Genomic DNA, 19112 nt, shown 5'->3' with positions numbered 1-19112 from the left:
CTCTTCCTCTCCTGTGATGTTTTTAGGGCACAGTTCCACACTCTACAGCTCTCAATTACAGTGGAAAAGAATGTGAGGCTCTTGTGGCAATTCTGACTTAAGGTAGTCGAGAGTTAGATCTGGGAATACAATATCTCTTTGGGTACTTGTGGTCTAACCCCTGCAGGCCCCCTCAAGGTGGTACCTCCCAGATGTGCTTTTATTTGGGCACACTGGTTAGACCTTTTGGAGGTCACAGTCCGATGCACTCAGAAGCCACCAACTTGGGGAAGGATGCTTTTTTAGGGCTTCATGGTAAGCACTAGGGCTTTCTTCATTTGCCCAGGCATTCATTTTTGTTCTAGTTTAATGATGGTTACATTTCAACTGTTAGCATTTTATGTTGGACTGTTTCAGTGTTCTCTTTAGTTGTAATGCTCTGCTTTGAATCTTTTATTGTTTTGGTCACTTCTCTTTGGATGGTATTGATAGATCTGATCAACTTTCAAATGCTTTTAGATGAGGCAAGGCATACCTCAATTTCATTAAGGAAAATATCCATTTGCACATTATGGCTGAACAAAAGCTAAGCAAGCTTCTTAAATGCACTCTGTTGTATGCTATCTTGCAAATTCCCTATTTCCTACAGTATGTTCCAAGGGGCGCATCATTTTTGAGAGCAATTTTTAAAACAGTGTATCTCAGGCCATTTTTTATTTTCACACAAGAACATACCCCTCTCAGTAATTGCTAAATTACCTTTCCCAGCAATCTCAGCTTGGCCAATGAGGAGGCATACTGGGAATTGTAGTTCCTTACCCCATTCTACCAATAGAGTCTCTTTGTCTGACGGATGAACTTGCTGTTAATCATTAGATCATCTTACATCTCTCCTCGCGCCTGCTGGCTTTGCACTATTTTTTAACCTCTGACTCAAGAACACATGTTGGTGAGCCAATTGATTTGGATCAAAATAGTCCTTAGTAGCCCTTTGTTAACATGTTGGAAACGTTCAGCTCTGACTGAATGAAATGCATCAGAGGGCAGAACCCACAAGCATTTCTATGTTTGCAGAGAACATCACATCCTAAATTACAGCAGTTTCCAAGAAAGCCCCTTTGCTCTATGAAAATGCTTCTGATTTGCATTAGTGGGGAAGAAAGGCTGATTCATTTAAGATATTGAGAAAGATCTCAGTCCAGGTCTTAGTTCAAGCCATGTGGGTGGCTGGAAGCTGATCTTGAGTCAGTTGTTTTCCCTTCAAATTTTTACCCCAAACCTCAGCTTCCCCTTGGATTTTAGAACACTGTGTGAAATCACCATGTTTGCTGCAGCATCCATGGGGGAGGGTGTCAAAAAAGTCAAACTGGCAGCTGCAGCTACAATCCTCTTTACATGTGATTGCATGATTACAGTTGCTATCTTAACTTTTTTGACACCTCCCTCCCCCATGGACACCCCTTTGTGTTTGGGATACCCACTGAGTGGCAAAGAAAATTTCAGGAGGAAAGTAGCTAGTAGTAAGAGTGTTAAGCCATTTCCCCCCCGTTTGTTTAATGTCAGTACAAATTACCTTTTCTAAATGGCAGTTTGCAAGTGGGACAAGACTTTAAATAGTTTATGTCTCTGTCATCTGACACAGTTTGCTGAGTCACCTTTTTCCCTGGTATGCCAAGGGGGTTTGGAGTGATGTTTCTCACCTCTCATGGCAGGTTGTCATCGTTGGATGTGTGACCGTTTAAGGGGTTGCATCTTTATTTTTCTAAAAGCATTAAAGCGCTGTAATGCATTCCTGCTTTTTCCCGCTCCACCACATTAGCATGTTGGCATTCTATCTTTCTTGAGCTTGACAACTCCTGGTGATTTAATGGATAAAGCCATGAAGTTTTCCTGGCAACAGCGCAGAACTTGTTTGCCCCTGCTTTTTTCCAGGATATTTTTCAATTTTCCAGCCTACAGTCCTGGAATTCCTCTGTTACTCTAACTCAGTGTTTCCCAACCATGTCAACTTTAAGATGTGTGGACTTCAACTCCCGGAATTCCCCACCAGCATGAAATCCACACATGTTAAAGTTGCCAAGGTTGGGAAACACTGCTCTAACCAAACACTAATCATGCCTGACCCTGCTTAGCTCAGCCAACTGGGTTCCCCCATCCCTTTTCCAAAGCCATCTAATCTGGTGGCCATTTATCATGTATTTGTCCAAGACAGACTGTAGCCACTTGGTAACTTTAAGAGGTGTGAACTTCAACTCCCAGAATTCCCCAGCCAGCTAAGAGGAAGGCTGAAAGCAAAATAGGATCCTTCCCAAGAAAGTATCACATTACGCTGCTTCAAAGCTATATGCTTTGCTTAAGGTTTTTGAGAGACTTGTATGTAGCTTTGCTGAGATTTCAACCAAACTGGCAGGGCAAATTATCTGAAAGATTGCTGGTTATCCTGATTGGATCTGATTTGTAACCCTGCTACAAATCCAACAAACTGATCAACTACTTCCTTCAGTTCTTAAAAGACAAATTCATTAATGGAGTGATGGAAAAGTCTTCCATTGAGAACCGTTTGCCTCCACAGGAATTATATTTAGCACGTTACAGGACTTCTGTAATAGATCGATCTCTTTTAACTTGGAACACAAGCCTATTTTTATTTTCAGGGACCTGAGTTCTGCTGAACAGCGCCCCATTGTGACCTGCCAAATTCATTGAAAAGAGCCCATTGCCCCGTGTTTTGCCAAGGTACCTGGCAGTTCAAAATGTGTTTTCTAAAAAACCTAGTGAGATGGAGCTGGATTGCTTAATTATTCACTCTGTAGCAGCATTGGCTTCAGCAAAGCATCGTTACCTTGTCGTGGTGCTGGAGCTTGAGCACCTCAGTGATGCCATGAGCTAAACTGTGAAGGGCCACCCAAGACGGGAAGGTCATGACAGAGAGGTCAGACTAAATGCGATCCCTGGGGAAGGTAATGGCAACCCACCCCAGTATTCTTGCCGTGAACACTAAATGGATCAGTACAACCAGAGATATGTCGGTATACCATCGGAAGATGAGACCCTCAGGTCGGAAGATGGTCAAAATGCTACTGGGGAGGAACAGAGGATGAGTTCAACTAGCCCCAGATGTGATGACGCAGCTAGCTCAAAGCCGAAAGGACGGCTAGCGGCCGACGGTGCTGGTGGTGAACGGCGAATCCGATGTTCTAAGGATCAACACGCCATTGGAACCTGGAATGTAAGATCTATGAGCCAGGGCAAATTGGATGTGGTTATTGGTGAGATGTCAAGATTAAAGATAGACAGTCTGGGCATCAGTGAACTGAAATGGACTGGAATGGGTCACTTCACATCAAATGACCACCAGATCTACTACTGTGGACAAGAGGACCACAGAAGAAATGGAGTAGCCTTCATAATTAATAGTCAAGTGGCTAAAGCAGTGCTTGGATACAATCCAAAACATGATAGAATGATCTCAATTCGAATTCAGGGCAAGCCATCTAACATCACACTGATCCAAATAGATGCCCCAACCACAGATGCTGAAGAAGCCGAAGTAGAGCAGTTCTATGAGGATCTGCAGCACCTACTGGACAACACGCCTAAAAGAGATATTATTTTCATCACGGGAGACTGGAATGCTAAGGTGGGCAGTCAAATGACACCTGGAATTACAGGTAAGCATGGCCTGGGAGAACAAAACGAAGCAGGACCTAGGCTGATAGAATTTTGCCAAGACAACTCACTCTGCATAACAAACACTCTCTTCCAACAACCTAAGAGATGGCTTTATACGTGGACTTCACCAGATGGACAACACCGAAATCAGATTGACTACATCCTTTGCAGCCAAAGGTGGTGGACATCTATACAGTCGGTAAAAACAAGACTTGGAGCTGACTGTAGTTCTGATCACGAACTTCTTCTTGCACAATTTAGGATCAGACTAAAGAGATTAGGGAAGACCCACAGATCAGCTAGATATGAGCTCACTAATATTCCTAAGGAATATACAGTGGAGATGAAGAATAGATTTAAGGGACTGGACTTAGTAGATAGGGTCCCAGAAGAACTATGGACAGAAGTTCGCAACATTGTTCAGGAGGCGGCAACAAAATACATCCCAAAGAAAGAGAAAACCAAGAAGGCAAAATGGCTGTCTGCTGAGACACTAGAAGTAGCCCAAGAAAGAAGGAAAGCAAAAGGCAACAGTGATAGGGGGAGATATGCCCAATTAAATGCAAAATTCCAGAGGTTAGCCAGAAGAGATAAGGAATTATTTTTAAACAAGCAATGTGTGGAAGTGGAAGAAGACAATAGAATAGGAAGGACAAGAGACCTCTTCCAGAAAATTAGAAACAACGGAGATAAATTCCAGTCCAAAATGGGTATGATCAAAAACAAAGATGGCAAGGACCTAACAGAAGAAGAAGAGATCAAGAAAAGGTGGCAAGAATATACAGAAAACCTGTATAGGAAGGATAACAATATCGGGGATAGCTTTGATGGTGTGGTCAGTGAGCTAGAGCCAGACATCCTGAAGAGTGAGGTTGAATGGGCCTTAAGAAGCATTGCTAATAACAAGGCAGCAGGAGACGACAGCATCCCAGCTGAACTGTTCAAAATCTTGTGAGATGATGCTGTCAAGGTAATGGATGCTATATGCCAGCAAATTTGGAAAACACAAGAATGGCCATCAGACTGGAAAAAATCAACTTATATCCCCATACCAAAAAAGGGGAACACTAAAGAATGTTCAAACTATCAAACAGTGGCACTCATTTCACATGCCAGTAAGGTAATGCTCAAGATCCTGCAAGGTAGACTTCAGCAATTCATGGAGCGAGAATTGCCAGATGTACAAGCTGGGTTTAGAAAAGGCAGAGGAACTAGGGACCAAATTGCCAATATCTGCTGGATAATGGAAAAAGCCAGGGAGTTTCAGAAAAACATATATTTCTGTTTTATTGACTATTCTAAAGCCTTTGACTGTGTGGACCATAACAAATTGTGGTAAGTTCTTAGTGGTATGGGGATACCAAGTCATCTTGTCTGCCTCCTGAAGAATCTGTATAACGACCAAGTAGCAACAGTAAGAACAGACCATGGAACAACGGACTGGTTTAAGATTGGGAAAGGAGTACGGCAGGGCTGTATCCTCTCACCCTACCTATTCAACTTGTCCGCAGAACACATCATGCGACAAGCTGGGCTTGAGGAATCCAAGGGTGGAGTTAAAATTGCTGGAAGAAACATTAACAATCTCAGATATGCAGATGATACCACTTTGATGGCTGAAAGCGAAGAGGAACTGAGGATCCTTATGATGAAGGTGAAAGAAGAAAGTGCAAAAGCTGGCTTGCAGCTAAACCTCAAAAAAACCAAGATTATGGCAACCAGCTTGATTGGTAACTGGCAAAGAGAGGGAGAAAATGTAGAAGCGGTGAAAGACTTTGTATTTCTAGGTGCGAAGATTACTGCAGATGCTGACTGCAGTCAGGAAATCAGAAGACACTTAATCCTTGGGAGAAGAGCAATGACAAATCTCGATAAAATAGTTAAGAGCAGAGACATCACACTGACAACCAAGGTCCGCATAGTTAAAGCAATGGTGTTCCCCGTAGTAACATATGGCTGCGAGAGCTGGACCATAAGGAAGGCTGAGAGAAGGAAGATAGGTGCTTTTGAACTGTGTTGGAGGAAAATTCTGAGAGTGCCTTGGACTGCAAGAAGATCAAACCAGTCCATCCTCCAGGAAATAAAGCCAGACTGCTCACTTGAGGGAATGATATTAAAGGCCAAACTGAAATACTTTGGCCACATAATGAGAAGACAGGACACCCTGGAGAAGATGCTGATGCTAGGGAGATTGGAGGGCAAAAGGAAGAGGGGCCAACCAAGGGCAAGGTGGATGGATGATATTCTAGAGGTGACGGACCCGTCCCTGGGGGAGCTGGGGGTGTTGACGACCGACAGGAAGCTCTGGCGTGGGCTGGTCCATGAAGTCACAAAGAGTCGGAAGCGACTGAACGAATAAACAACAAGCAGCATTTGGCCAACAAAATCACTCCTTTGACTTAGTGATTCCAGGAACAAAGAGCTGTTTTACAGCTTACTGGATTTTTTCCTGAGATGGCAGGGGAAGGGGAGAGAATGGCTGAACTTACATATCACCCCTTGCTATAGGTGGTTTAATTTAAGGCATCGTATGAAATTAGCCATTCTGTAAGCCATGGCTTATGATGGAGTGCACAAACTGTGCCCCTAAATCTGCAGGCGATCCCCAGAGCATTCCTAAAGATTCCTGCTGAATTTTTTAATTTAATTTTTATCCCGCCTTTATTATTTTTATAAATAAGGCGGTGAACATACCTAATATTCCTTCCTCCTCCTATTTTGTCACAGAAGGAGGAAACTCTTAAGTATGTGGAGAGAAATTGTATTGCTTACATGTAATTAAATTTCATTAAATGTTTAAAGTTAGTTTTATTTCAAAAATCACTAAATACAGTTACTCCCTCCCCTTATATTAAAAGAAAAAAAATTATATAAACCTCCTAATCAACTTCCCCCACCAAAGATAACATTTATTTAATTATTTCCTTACTAGTATTCTATACATTCCTGTCTACTATAATAAAGATCAAATTAAAAAACATATAAAATGTTTTACACAAATTCAAATAAATAAGATTAAGTTTTAATAATCTTAATCATATTAAACCCAAAACCAGACTTTTTTTTTTATTATACCTTAATAATCTTAATCCAAATCATTAAAGATAAATGAAATCAGCCAAACCCTAAAAGCAGTCCAGATAAATATTCTTAGACCCTTATCCCACTTCAAAATAAACCAGAGTATTTACATATCCCCACAATAAGCAGAGAGCTTTTTTTAAAAAAAAACTGAACAGCCCAACTGCCCCCTCAGAAACTCCGACTTCTCTTCAGGAGACCTCCCATACATAATAACTTCTTTTCCATGGTGTTCCACCAGATGATCATTTTCACTTATGGCTTGCAACTCAATCTCTCCCTTAAATTTCTCCAACTCGACTATCCAATCTTCATCCGGCATTTCAAAAGAAATCCCCATTTCACTCTTTGAAGAGACATTTCTGTCACTGTTAAATTCCTCAGTTTCATCCACGACATCCCCAACCAGATGACACATTATAGACCTCATATTTTCCACAATGTCCTGAATGCCTTTCATAAAAACTTGGTAGGAATCAGGAAGAATCTGTTTAAAATCTTGGTGGCGGTCAGAGAAAGTCTGTTTAAAATCCTCCATGTCTCAAGCAGTAAATTATGATGCCCCCTAGGAGCTTAACCAGTGAAAGTCGAAGGTATGAAAGAATTCCAAAATGTGTTTACACAAGCGAGATAAGCAGACAGTTCCCCAGGGAAAGTAGAAGCAGAAAACTGAAAGTTCAAAATAGCCGATTCAACATGTAGGAAAATGCTAATATCTTTAAATTTAACACAAAAATAATAACAGGGAGTTACTCTCAATCCTCCTTAATATTTGGAGGGAAAACAAAGTCCAAAACTTAACTTTTTAAAAAAATATAACCCCCAAACTAACGATAAGCACCAAGAGAACCCGCTTCTCCTTGCTGTAGAAAGCCTCTCTTAGGGTATGCGTACTTAAAAGAAATATAAATTGGGTGATTTAGAAATGGGGTGGCCAGTCTTAGTGTCCCTTTAAGGCTACAGCATGGCTTGGAAATGGTGATGTCCCAGCCTCCCAGCTAGCTCTTACCAGTCGAATGCGAATGCTGTTTACATTCTGGCTGCAAGCAGCTGTCTGGAGGACAGATGGGGCGATTCCAGGTGTTTTCCTTTTTCTGGAAAAATACTCCTAGACTTCAGGAAAAACCTGCCTGAGCCCAAAAAAGCTGCCATGTTGTCAGCTCTGCCTGCTGAGCCTGCAGGCACAGCTGTTCAGTCCACCATGTCCCCACCGGAAGTCCACTAATTGGTCATTTACAAAAGAACAATTAATTCAGTGTTTCTATTTATCTTGAGATTGCAAGCTGAATCCCACAGGATGCCTGTTTACTTTTGGTAAAGATAGGAATGGGAACATTAAAACATGCACTTACCCTCAGCCTAAATCCTTTTGTTTTGACTTGTAACCAATGGAGATAATTAAACCACTTTTACGTTTTTAAAAAATTTATTGCATAAAATTGTGTAAAATTTTATTGTATACATGAAACAAACAAAAAAATAACCTACAACATAACCAGAACAAATATAAATCAAGAGAAACAGAAAAGAGAGAAAATACTTGAATAAGAAAATAACTCAGTTATTCAACAAATTGAACCTTGACTACATATTGGTGGCTTTCTTCCACATGATATGAAACATTAACAGCTGGAGAGTAAATACATTTCATCAGCCCAGGCTTTACAATCAGGTATAAGCGATTGTTTCCATCAAAGATTTTTTTAGCTGCAGTCCATGTCCAATAAATGCAGAGTTCTTCATATGCTGTTAAATTCCAAATCACTGATCAACTTTTCATCTTTTTATTTCCCTTCCCAACACCCTATTCATGTATTTATTAATACTGGACTAAAAAGGGACCACAGTCGAGCAGCCCCCAAATATCTGTCACTTGCACCATACATATTGAGGCTGAGATCCAGCCCTCACTAAACATCCTCTGAGACACCCAAAACACTAAAAAGAGAACTTTTTAAGAGCAGAAGATATACGTGTATCTTTAACATTCAGTAACATGCTAACTCACTCATTTAACTAAACCACTTTTAATACAAGTAAGGGCAACTTATATGGACATGTTGGATGCATTTCTTCTCCCTGGGATATAGGAATGAATGGGCACATGTTCCACATGAGCCAGTAGCAAAACAGAGTTATACACACAGGGGCATCCACAGTGATGATTACTGGCTTCAAAATGGCGAGTGTAACCAGGTGATAAAAGCCCTGCCCTTTTTTGTGTGTGTGTAATGTGTGTGCACATTTAAAAGGGACAGGAGTTTCACTGTCTGCTTTCACTTGTGACTTTGAAGCCAGTGACTGTAGCTATGGACACCCATGTACAAAAATGCTCTTTACCAAGACCTTTGTTAAGAATGCAAGCTCCCATGTTTCTCCTTAAACTCCCCAAACCCTTGAAAGGGGCGGTAGTGCAAAATCAGGTCTAAACCTTATGTACTAATACCCACAATAGATCGCTGAGAAATCCATCTTGCCATTTTCCTTTTGTACCAGTCAAAGGAATCATGGCTGGAGTCAAAGGCAGGACTCCCTGGATGCAGTTTTCTATGTTCCATTGGAGAGCAGATCATAGAAAGGGATTCACTGGTGGATCTAATTCTGTAACAGCAGCATCCAAACGTCTCCCTCCCACTAACTCACAGCTGAAACAAAGGAACGTGTGGGCAAGCATTGGGGTGGGGTGGGGTGGGGTGGGGTGGGGTGGGGTGGGGTAAGGGAGAAGGCAGCCAGGAGCAGATTTTGTGTGGATGAGCTGTGAGCCCCACTCAGTTCTGATCCTCCAAAGAGCTTCAGTGTCCTTTAAGAGTATGTCTCCTGAACCAGGTTTCTGCTGATGGATCTTGAGGCCTGGCATAAAACCAAAATCATCCCACAAACCTAACACAAATGTTGTTAGGGTAGGTTAATTACTAAGGCAATGTCCTCCTTTCACGCATCAGTCACAAGATGCATACCCAGGGCCAATCGTATTGTTCAAGCACAAGGAAGGCAAGGTCCGTGTTCATTTCGCCCAGGCTTCTGGCATTGTTCTGACTTCTGGCAAAGCTGTAATTGTCTTGGCCTGACAACCACCATATAGTCCGGAAAAAGTTTCTCAAAAGCAAATGAGTCTCTTTTCATTTTCAAAGACTTTGGCCTCCTCTTGGCTTATTGGGTTTCCATTTAAGCTGTTGAAAATGGAAAAAGAAAAAGTGTTTTTAAAAGCAGCTGTTTCTACAGGTACCCAGTGGGTGTGTTTCTTTTTCCTTCCTTCATCCTTAACTTCTTTTTTAGCTCTTGCCATTGCCTGTTTCTTCTGGGAAGCACAGGATACAGCTGTCCTGATTGGAGGATGTGAAAACACTTCAGAGCACTAACAGCCTTTCATATATTCCCCATGCTTAACCAATACCAGGGGAATACTGAAACTAATGATGCTTGATCGATTCTTCTGTTTTGAGAAACATATTAAGCTTCCTCTTCTTCAGCAAGAATCTGCATTAATTACTGTGATGTGGGCTCAGTTTAACAGAAATGAAATGGGATCTCTTTTGCTTCTTTCAGATTTGTATGCAGCTAATTGGGGTGGAATTAATTAAGCAAGATTAACCAAGAATGAGGCCATAAGACACCACCAAGGGAATGTCTCTCTCTCCTTGTTAATGGGGACAGCAAATCTGTAGCCTTCCAGATACTGAAATTACAGTTGTTAGCATCCTTCACTGTTGGCTAAACATCGATAGGATCATCAATTGCCAACCTTTGCATAAAGCATGACAGTGATAAAGAAATTTAAGTATAGGCATCACAGAAGTATAGTTGCCATGGCTAAACCAACCAGGCAAGGTGTATGTTTTTGCAACTGTCAATGGAAAACACCCACATGCATGTTTTAGTTTATACCTGGGATCATCCAACTATTGCTGAATGACAACCCCTGCAGGTCTAAGCAACAGAGTCACTGGTTTGAGATGGACAGCTATAGAAATTGAATAATAATAATTAAAAAAAAAACAGGGCCATGGATGAAGGTTGCTGGGAGTTTGGTCCCACTCCATCAGGAGGGCCACAGGCTTTCCACCCTTGCTTTCCTCCTTCTTGGAGAAATATTCCATTTAGTGAGGCTTTCCCCAAGGGCATAGGGCTGAAGGCTCACCAGTAGGTGTTATTCTTTGTGGTTGACCTTACCAGATTTCTTTAAGAGTTGTATTGTCCTGGAGAGCATCAGCTAAACTGTTGGCTCCTCGAGCAGTAATCTGATTCTGGATGAGCCTGTGGGGAGCAGGGACAGGTTAAAGGAAGATAAATACTTTGCACTGGACAAACTCTGATGTTTATGCCTACCTCGCTGCATCCTGCCTCTCATGCACTTGGCCAGAGAGTGGTGCGTCTGATGCAAAAAATCAACACTCCTCTTGACAAGCAAAGCTGGTGGCTTGCCAGGAATTAATGGTTTCTGATTTCTATCTGCATGGCTGGCCTGTTCGGAATCAGACAATCTTGCCATAGAAGCGGAGCCAAGAGACTCCAAGTTTCTTCAATTTAAAGTGCACGAGCTTCTTTCAGGGTTACTGAGCTTAATTGTACTATTAACTCTGTGACTCCTCTGCGATCACAGCAGAGCAGCTGTCTGGGGGATTATGCCATCTGGTTCCACACAACTGCCGAAGGCCTTTCACTGGCCATGTTGCACTGGCTGGGAACCACTTCAGCGAAGGCCTGCAAAGGCTACTGCTGGGGAAATGTCAATCACTGCAAAGGGTTCGGGCCTTTTTTTTTTTTTTAGTTCAATCCAGAAATGAGCAAACTCCTGTCTGTTGAAGCCACATTCCTCCAGGAATAAGCAGCTTGGGGCTGTATTTCATGCCAAGGATATGTGGGACAGAAGCAAGTGAGGGGCACAAGACAAACCAAAAGTAGGTAGAGGCCACCTTATCTCTATTTCTGATTCTTTTTTCCCCCTGCAGCATATCTCCTCTTTTTTTTCTTCCCAACATGTTAGATGTAAAAAAAGGCAAGACTTCCTGGAGTCAAGCTTGATGCCTGGTGACTGTAAGAACATATCCATGTTGTTTCTCTGACAAGAGCATGGAAATCGTTTGATACTGCCTTCTTCTGGCATCTTGCACTCTTAGCCCTCAGCTCTGGGAGTTCCTGGTGATCTCCCATCCAAGTACTAATCCGCTCCAACCCTGCTTCCCTTTTTCAAGGTCAGACCCCTGCTGTGATGCCCTCTAGATGTGTTGGTCCTACAACGGCAGAGGCAATCCATTGGGAAGAGTACTAGGAAACAGTTTTTCCCCTTGCCTCATTTATCTCTTATCTGACTGCATGGTGCTTGCATGTTTTCCAACATGAAGCTAAAAGGAACTTGAGGGGTTGGGAGAAGGAGGGCTTGAAAACAAAAATGAGGTGGGATAATAAGCTAAACATGTCTTCTCCCAGACTCATTTCCCAGGGCTGTGAATTGAATCACTGGGACCTGGTTAGCAATCTCCCACAATGCATCTATTTTGAACCTTGAGTCAGGAGTAGCAGCACTTGACGGAAATAGACAAGAATGACTTCCCCCAGTTTGTATGGGCAGGGTGGTGTGTCACGAAAAAAAAAGCCAAGTATAATTCTTGTCCAATCAGCAAAGGATGAGGCCCTTTAGGGAAACCAGGCCAAATTCTAACCTGATGTAAGCAAATACTTTCTTTAGTCATGAGAAAAATCACTTGGATAGAATGGTTGACAACTGGCCTGCTCTGCTAAGTGATTTGAAAGTCTCCCTTATTGCTTGCAGAGATTCTGCTCAGCTGTCATCTTGTTACTGGAGTGAGGGAAAAGAGACTGTAGTAGCCATGTAAGTTTGATTGGTTAGACAAAGCTGAAGCTTAGAATGAGGTTTTATACATATGCACATGCACAGAGCCTAACAGTGTTGGTCTTTAAGCATCACTGGGTAAATGCTGCTTTTCAGAGAGAAAGAAACAAAAAGTGTGACACTCCAAGCAAACAAGAAATGTTTGTGTGCTGTACACTTTTTAGACTGCATTTTCTTAACAGCAACCTGGTTGCCTTTGTCAACAGTTTGCACAGCTTTACAAAGTGGGTTAGGATACAATAGAGTGGAGCATCTTTTCTACTAGAGAGGGAATTCTTCCTGTTTAGGTTCTGTCCCAGCCTTAACCATCCATGTGTTTTCTAGCTGTGTTAGACTTCAATATCCATAATTCTAACCCTCTACTCTGGCTAGGGATTATGAAAGCTGACCTTGAGGAAACGTTATTCTCAGCTATGTTCTTAAAGTATGTTGGCCCTGAGGCTTGTATCTGCAGCAGCCGAGAACCTTGTTTGTTCCAGCCACACATGTATTCCATGCTCAACTGCCATCTGAGGTCAGATTACTTTGGCAGTGGTGTCTTCTCTATGGGATTCTTCCCCACCACACCTCAAGAAATCCCACCCTGTTTTTGCCATTTTAAAGGCTGCTGGGTGGGACAAATTTGAGAAGTGGGTGGGTCTTCTTCACAGGCAGGAAGCTCCCAAGGTTTCTTCCATTGGCTAGGCTGGGACCCACTGTTCCCTGGCTCCTCCCCCCGAGGACCACATTCTCCAGTTCTGTTAACCCCTGGTGTCTTGTGCAGAGCTTGTGCCGCAGAGCATCCCTCTAGCAGGATCCAAATTTAATGGTCAAGTGAGGAGGCTGTCATGGCCAAATACACACACTGCAGATGGCCTCCCTGTGAGTTGGGATTCTGGATAGTCCAGGTTCTCATATTGGAGGAGCTCTGTCAGGATATACCTTTATGCATGTCAGGCCCTTTCTCACTGCACATGAGCACTGGGGGTGGATTATGGCTGGAGAGCATGTTGGAAGCAGGACAAGCAATACAGCACAGTCCTCTCATACATTACCTGAATGTGTGTGTGTGCCCCCTTTATGTAACATTGCCATATAACACTGCAGAAAACTTCCTATATTGACCCTTTGTTCTTTGTTCTCTCCATCCTTATTTCTTTTGTGTTTGTTTTCTTGCCCATTAATTTAAGAGGTGAACCATCTTGAAAGCATTGGCAGAAAGGGAGTACACATATATTTGGTTTAATCTAAATTCAGTCATATGTCCAGCAGACCAACTGAAACCAGTAACTCTATTTTAGCTTTTCCTACCCTGCCTTTGGCCATATTGGCTAGACAGTCAGAGAGCTGCTGTCTCAAGGCATCTGGAAAATTGAACTAACCGATAACAACAACAAAAAAACAGAATGGGCAGCCTTTTTAAATTTGCTTGTGGCCTTGTACAAACTTTTTTAATGTCTGTTTTCACTGGGAACTTGTCTGCATGGTGCTTGTGTTTTGTTCTGTTCCTTGTTTTTGTACACAGCCTTGAGGAGTGCAGTTGAATTAAAAAGCAGACCAGGAATGTAAAAACAAGCAAAGCAAAGGGACAGATAGGAAGAAGAGATAACAGTCAAGTTACTGAAATTTATTAAGCCTGGTGGCCAGTCTGATTTGCGGAAACACCTAATGGTTTGGGTCAGCAATGCATATCCTCACCAGAAGACAATCCATCTAGCCCAGAGCCCAAAGGTGGACCTGGTTGCAGAACAGGAGCCACAGCCATTTGTCTGGCAGCAGGAAAGAGGAGAAGAGATAGGAAGCAATGCGAGATCCCAGTCTGTTGAGGGATCAACTCCATTAGACTCTTCCACTCCTTGAACTGGTCATTATTTAAGAGCTGGTATTAAACTTTAAGAACTGGTGCCAAGCTTGGAGAACATTTCCTCTTCCCTCCTCATCCCTTCTTCTTTTCATATAACCTTTCAGATTTAGATATGTGAAGGAATGTAGCGCTGGCCTTGGGGGTAGGGAGAGAATCAGCCAGCTGTTAAAGGGGGGCTTTGTGAAAAGATCACTCAATCCTGAGAAAGAGGGAAGTGTGAGAAAGAAACTCAGTAGTACAAAATGGAACAGAGAGAAACTTGGACAGGAAAGAATTGATGGGAGACAGACTCAAGGTCTACAACATCTCAAGTCTATGAGTTGCTTCTCTCTGGCATCAGTCTTCAAACTACCAGCTAACAATAGATACAAGAATGCTAATTCCAAAAATTACTCCTTTGGTAATGTAACCATATGTAAAGCAGTAAACTAATTCATCTCTGGCTTTCACAATGGTGATGTCAACATGTCTAGTTACAATTTCAGCTGATTATCTAAACTCAGCATCTTATGAGTACAGGGATAGGCAACCTGGTGCCTGCCGGGCTCTCTCCACCTAATTTTAATTTAAATAGAGACAGATGGATAAATAGGAAGCTGTCACACTTCAAAGCAAAGGGCAGCCTAGAGTGCTGTCTCCATTTACAGAAATGCTTCTCCACTTCATAAAAGGCATTCCTAGGAAATAAAAATCATGGTAGCTGGCAGTGTGCCCATCTACCCTGAAGAAAGACCAAAGAAGCTTGGGCTGGTGGGGAGCCTAGACATCCCAGCATCCCTTTGTAACCACAATGTCAAAATTATGAAATGTCCTAATGCAAGCTCCACCCATCTGTACATGTGTTGCAACATCACAAGCAAATATGTAAGGGCTGGAATTTGCTTTGTGATCAATTTTGTCACTCCCCCAGCCCACACTGGTCGAGGCTTATCACTAGAGATGAGGATTGAAAGCAAGGTCACACATTTTGCTGGTAAATAAATTTCTGGTGATTGCCCACATCCATTTTGTGAAGTGCAAGCTTCTCTGAAGGGGCCATTTTGTGACAAGTTCCACCACATGCTTTCGAATTCCAAATGGAGCAGGCATCGAAAAAGGTTGCTTAGGAAGGAGGAACTCAACCTGTCTTAAGAAGCATGTGTCCTAAAGACCATCAGATAGTCTTTCATATTTTGTTTCTGCTGAAGTGAGAACACTGCTGTTTGTTGTTTTTCTGCTGTTTATAGTTTTTCTTGATTTTCTCATTTGTAACCTGTCCTGAGATCCACTGGGATAGTGTGGACTACAAACAAGTAAATGAATAGAGAAATAGATAACATTAAAATGATACCTTCTTCAAAACAATCCAAATACCCAGCTATGGATCTTCCTACAGAATTCTTAATAGGTCCTAAAATATGGTTTACTGCCCGCAGCCACGACTAAGAGTGCGTCCTTCATAACCCAACATAACTCACCACAGATGGCCCAATCTCTTGTTAACCTTTACCATTTCAGCAAAACTCTCAGCTGCTTCATCATCCAACTCATTTTTTGTTAGCCTAGTTGAGGAAACAAAAGGGTTTCAGTCATGTGAATGAATGACAGTTGGGCGGTTCAAAACATTGGTCATTCTTGTCTTAGTTAACTTTGATGCAGTGTTGTCAAAAATCCTGGCAAGCCAGAATGGATTTAAAAAAACAACCACCCTCTTTTCAGTCCAATCTGTATGCCTGCCAAGCTTGCCAAGGTGTCATGAGTACTGATGGTGAGCAGGAGGGGGCCCCTATCCAGGGGGGAAAACACATGTGTAGTACTGAGGAGTTAAGCAGCCATTCAAAGAGACACAGATCAGACCCGCCTTGACTTTGGGGTTTATCTGTCTGGGTTTTTCCCACGCTTCTTCAATTTGTTAGGATTTTCTGTCTAATGTAGCAGTAATAAAACACTAGAGACCTATTCCTCGTCTCAGCGTGGTTCCTGACCATTAGGACACAAGGACTGTGCAATTTCTATTGTGCATAACTGCTTTACATTATAACTTTTGGAGGCATAACCAGATGACAGAGTTTTAGTTTGTTCACCATTTGGTTGAGAAAGTAAGAAGTCACTGAGACCAGAGAACCAACCCACTCCCTCCTTACTCAAAGTCATTTCTACCTGCCCTGAAGATTTTTTATTTTTGATGCTGTTATTATACACAACTTTGTATATCACCCAAAGAGGGTTCGGGAAGTGCCTGGGGTGGAGACGAGAATGAAGAGGTCTGAGAACTTCCAGTAAACACCAGCCAGTCTGGTCAGCTCCCCCCGCCCCTAGTTATATTCCAGTGAGCTGATACGGTATTTCCAGACAAAAGCATTACAGATCACAGTATTACTCAGGGGCCTGTAAGCTGCCCTAAACGATGATCCCATTTCTGTCCACAGACCAAAAGAAAGAAAGAAAGCCTCTATGCGCAGAGGCCATTTTCAATCATTCATGGGATGTGAATACTGAGAATGTGTGAGGCCAGCAATAAAAGATTGCACTATAGTTTCACCCCCCAAAAATGCTCCCTTGGAGGTTCTAGCCAGTCAACCATGCTGACCTACAACAGGCCACTCCATTCTACCTCTCCTCAGGATACTGTTCTTGATTTCTAATGGACTCTCAGTTTGTTGTTATTGACTTACATTATTCTGACGTGTCAGGAACAGTATCTATCCACCTACCTACCTAATGACTGTAACTGTACAAGGAAAAATGAAGCCACCTAGAAAAAATATTAAGTATTCTGGCTCAGTTCCGTTCATTTCTTGTTGATGTTGTTCAAGCCAATAGCAACGTAGCCATCATTCCCCAGAGTTTTGTACCAGATCCTGGGCACCACTTGAGATATCTTTAAATGCCATCTTCCCCTTTTGTTAGTGCCAGGACTGGCTGTTCTAGAGATAACAGTTGTTTATTGTACCTAGCCACAATCAGCCATGCATTGTTAGAACTCCAATGGAATTAAAGAGCAGAATAGTCTTGTTTTTATTCATTTATTAAGGCTTTCGGACATATCAGACAGTGTTCCATATGTCTGCTCCCCAGATGAGAAGGAAGAGTGTCAGGGGAAGAACTATTGAGCCAACCTCATGCTCTCCAGAGAGACTAGACTACAACTGCCAGCAATCTCAGACAACTCTGACTTTGAGAATTTTGGTCCTACCACCACACTATAACACCAATTGGTAGTTCCCAATATTTACAGCATCTCAGTATAGCAGGGTTCCTCAACCTTGGCACTCTAAGCTGTGTGGACTTCAACTCCCAGAATTCCTCAGCAGGCTTGGCTGGCTGGGAAATTCTGGAAGTTGAAGTCCGCACAGCTTAGAGTTGCCAAGGTTGAAGAACCCTGCTGTATAGTATAGTGGAAGATAGTACTCCTGTCATGACCCCGTTGCAAGGCACAAAGAGCCTCACAACGTGGATCATGATCATTAAGGAAAAGGGGAAGGGGATAATTAAAACAGTGCTTAAACCAAGCACCCAAAGCACCCACACCCATCGACTCATATACAGCTGAAAAGAAGGGCTTCAGATAAGCAGCGATAAGCCGCACCTGGTGCCCTGGAGGACACACCGGAACCAAGAGGACAAGGAAAGACACCGGGAAAACGCCTACGCAGCCATCAAGGAGCCCATCAAGAGGGATTGGGGACAATGAAGGGTGGAGGAGCACGGGACCCCGCAAGAGGGTATAAACAAGGTGCCTCACCACCGCAACCTCGTTCCCGTTTTTCGTTCTGTCAGCCACCATTCCAATAAACTGGAAATCCTTAATACCTATTAAGTGAGTCCGTGCCTTATTGCGAAGCGAGACTGACCCTTACAACTCCTTTGCGATTGGCCATACAAGCTCAGAGCTGATAGGAGTGGAATAGAAAACATCTAGTGGTTGGAAATTGTTCTCTTTAGGATTAGGTGCACAACTTAAATCATTTGGCATAATAAAAAGTACCAATTGCTCTAAGATATTTTATACTAACTGCTTCGATGGCTCTTTTTGGAGAGGGTGCTTCTTTCTGCCCCTAATTTATTTTATTTATTTATCTAATTTATCCCTGCCCATCTCCTCCTGTCGGAGGCCTCTGGGCGGTTTACAATAAGTGATTAAAACCATCAGAATAATACAAAAAATAAAATACAGTAAAATACTATAAATAGAAATAAAAAATAAAGAATAAAAAATCCAAGCAATGAAACATCTAAAACAGTCCAAGTGTAGGACGAGTGGTCTATAACAACCATCCCCATGTAACTCTATTCCCCTCTCCACCCCAAGCGAGGCATTCCTTGCTGCTAGGAATAGATTTTTTTTTTAAAAGAAAGAACCCTCTTTCCTTTATTCTCCTTTTTAAAGTTGCTAGCAACTTTTACTTCTTGCATATTAGCTTGTTTTGACAAGTCTGAGTAAGTACAGTTTCCTTCTCAGCTACCAGTTTCTTCCTTCTGTTTTTCTTTGACACAATGATATTCTTTTTCTCTCCTTGATTCTGGGGGTTTGTGAAGAAAGTTTTTATATCAAGAATTGGGAATACTGGCTCAACCACTCCAGCACTCACAGTATAGATAGGCAAGGTTCTCTCTCTTCAAACAGGGAAACCTTAGCTCAGCCTTTCTCAACTTTTTGACCCTGGAGGAACCCTTGAAATATTTTCCAGACCTCAGGGACCCCTG

At 42.4% G+C, this 19112-nt stretch overlaps 1 protein-coding gene across 1 annotated transcript in view; it reads right to left on the bottom strand.

Annotated features, from left to right (window-relative positions):
• Nucleotides 1-9414: 9414 nt before the first annotated feature.
• Nucleotides 9415-19112, bottom strand: part of NOD1 (nucleotide binding oligomerization domain containing 1) — a 34585-nt gene continuing 24887 nt past the window's right edge. Inside the window, exons 9-11 of the mRNA XM_063303959.1 lie at nucleotides 15884-15967; nucleotides 10903-10986; nucleotides 9415-9902 (exon numbers count right to left, since the gene is read on the bottom strand). Coding sequence (XP_063160029.1) covers nucleotides 9830-9902; nucleotides 10903-10986; nucleotides 15884-15967 — 241 coding nt within the window. The 3' untranslated portion in view covers nucleotides 9415-9829. The remainder of the gene's footprint in view (nucleotides 9903-10902; nucleotides 10987-15883; nucleotides 15968-19112) is intronic.

The sequence above is a fragment of the Candoia aspera genome, chromosome 4 (genome assembly GCF_035149785.1).
Source record: "Candoia aspera isolate rCanAsp1 chromosome 4, rCanAsp1.hap2, whole genome shotgun sequence".
In the NCBI taxonomy this organism is placed as follows: Eukaryota; Metazoa; Chordata; class Lepidosauria; order Squamata; family Boidae; genus Candoia; species Candoia aspera.
The sequence above is the reverse complement of the archived record's forward strand: the minus strand, read 5'-3'. Positions and strand labels throughout refer to the sequence as shown.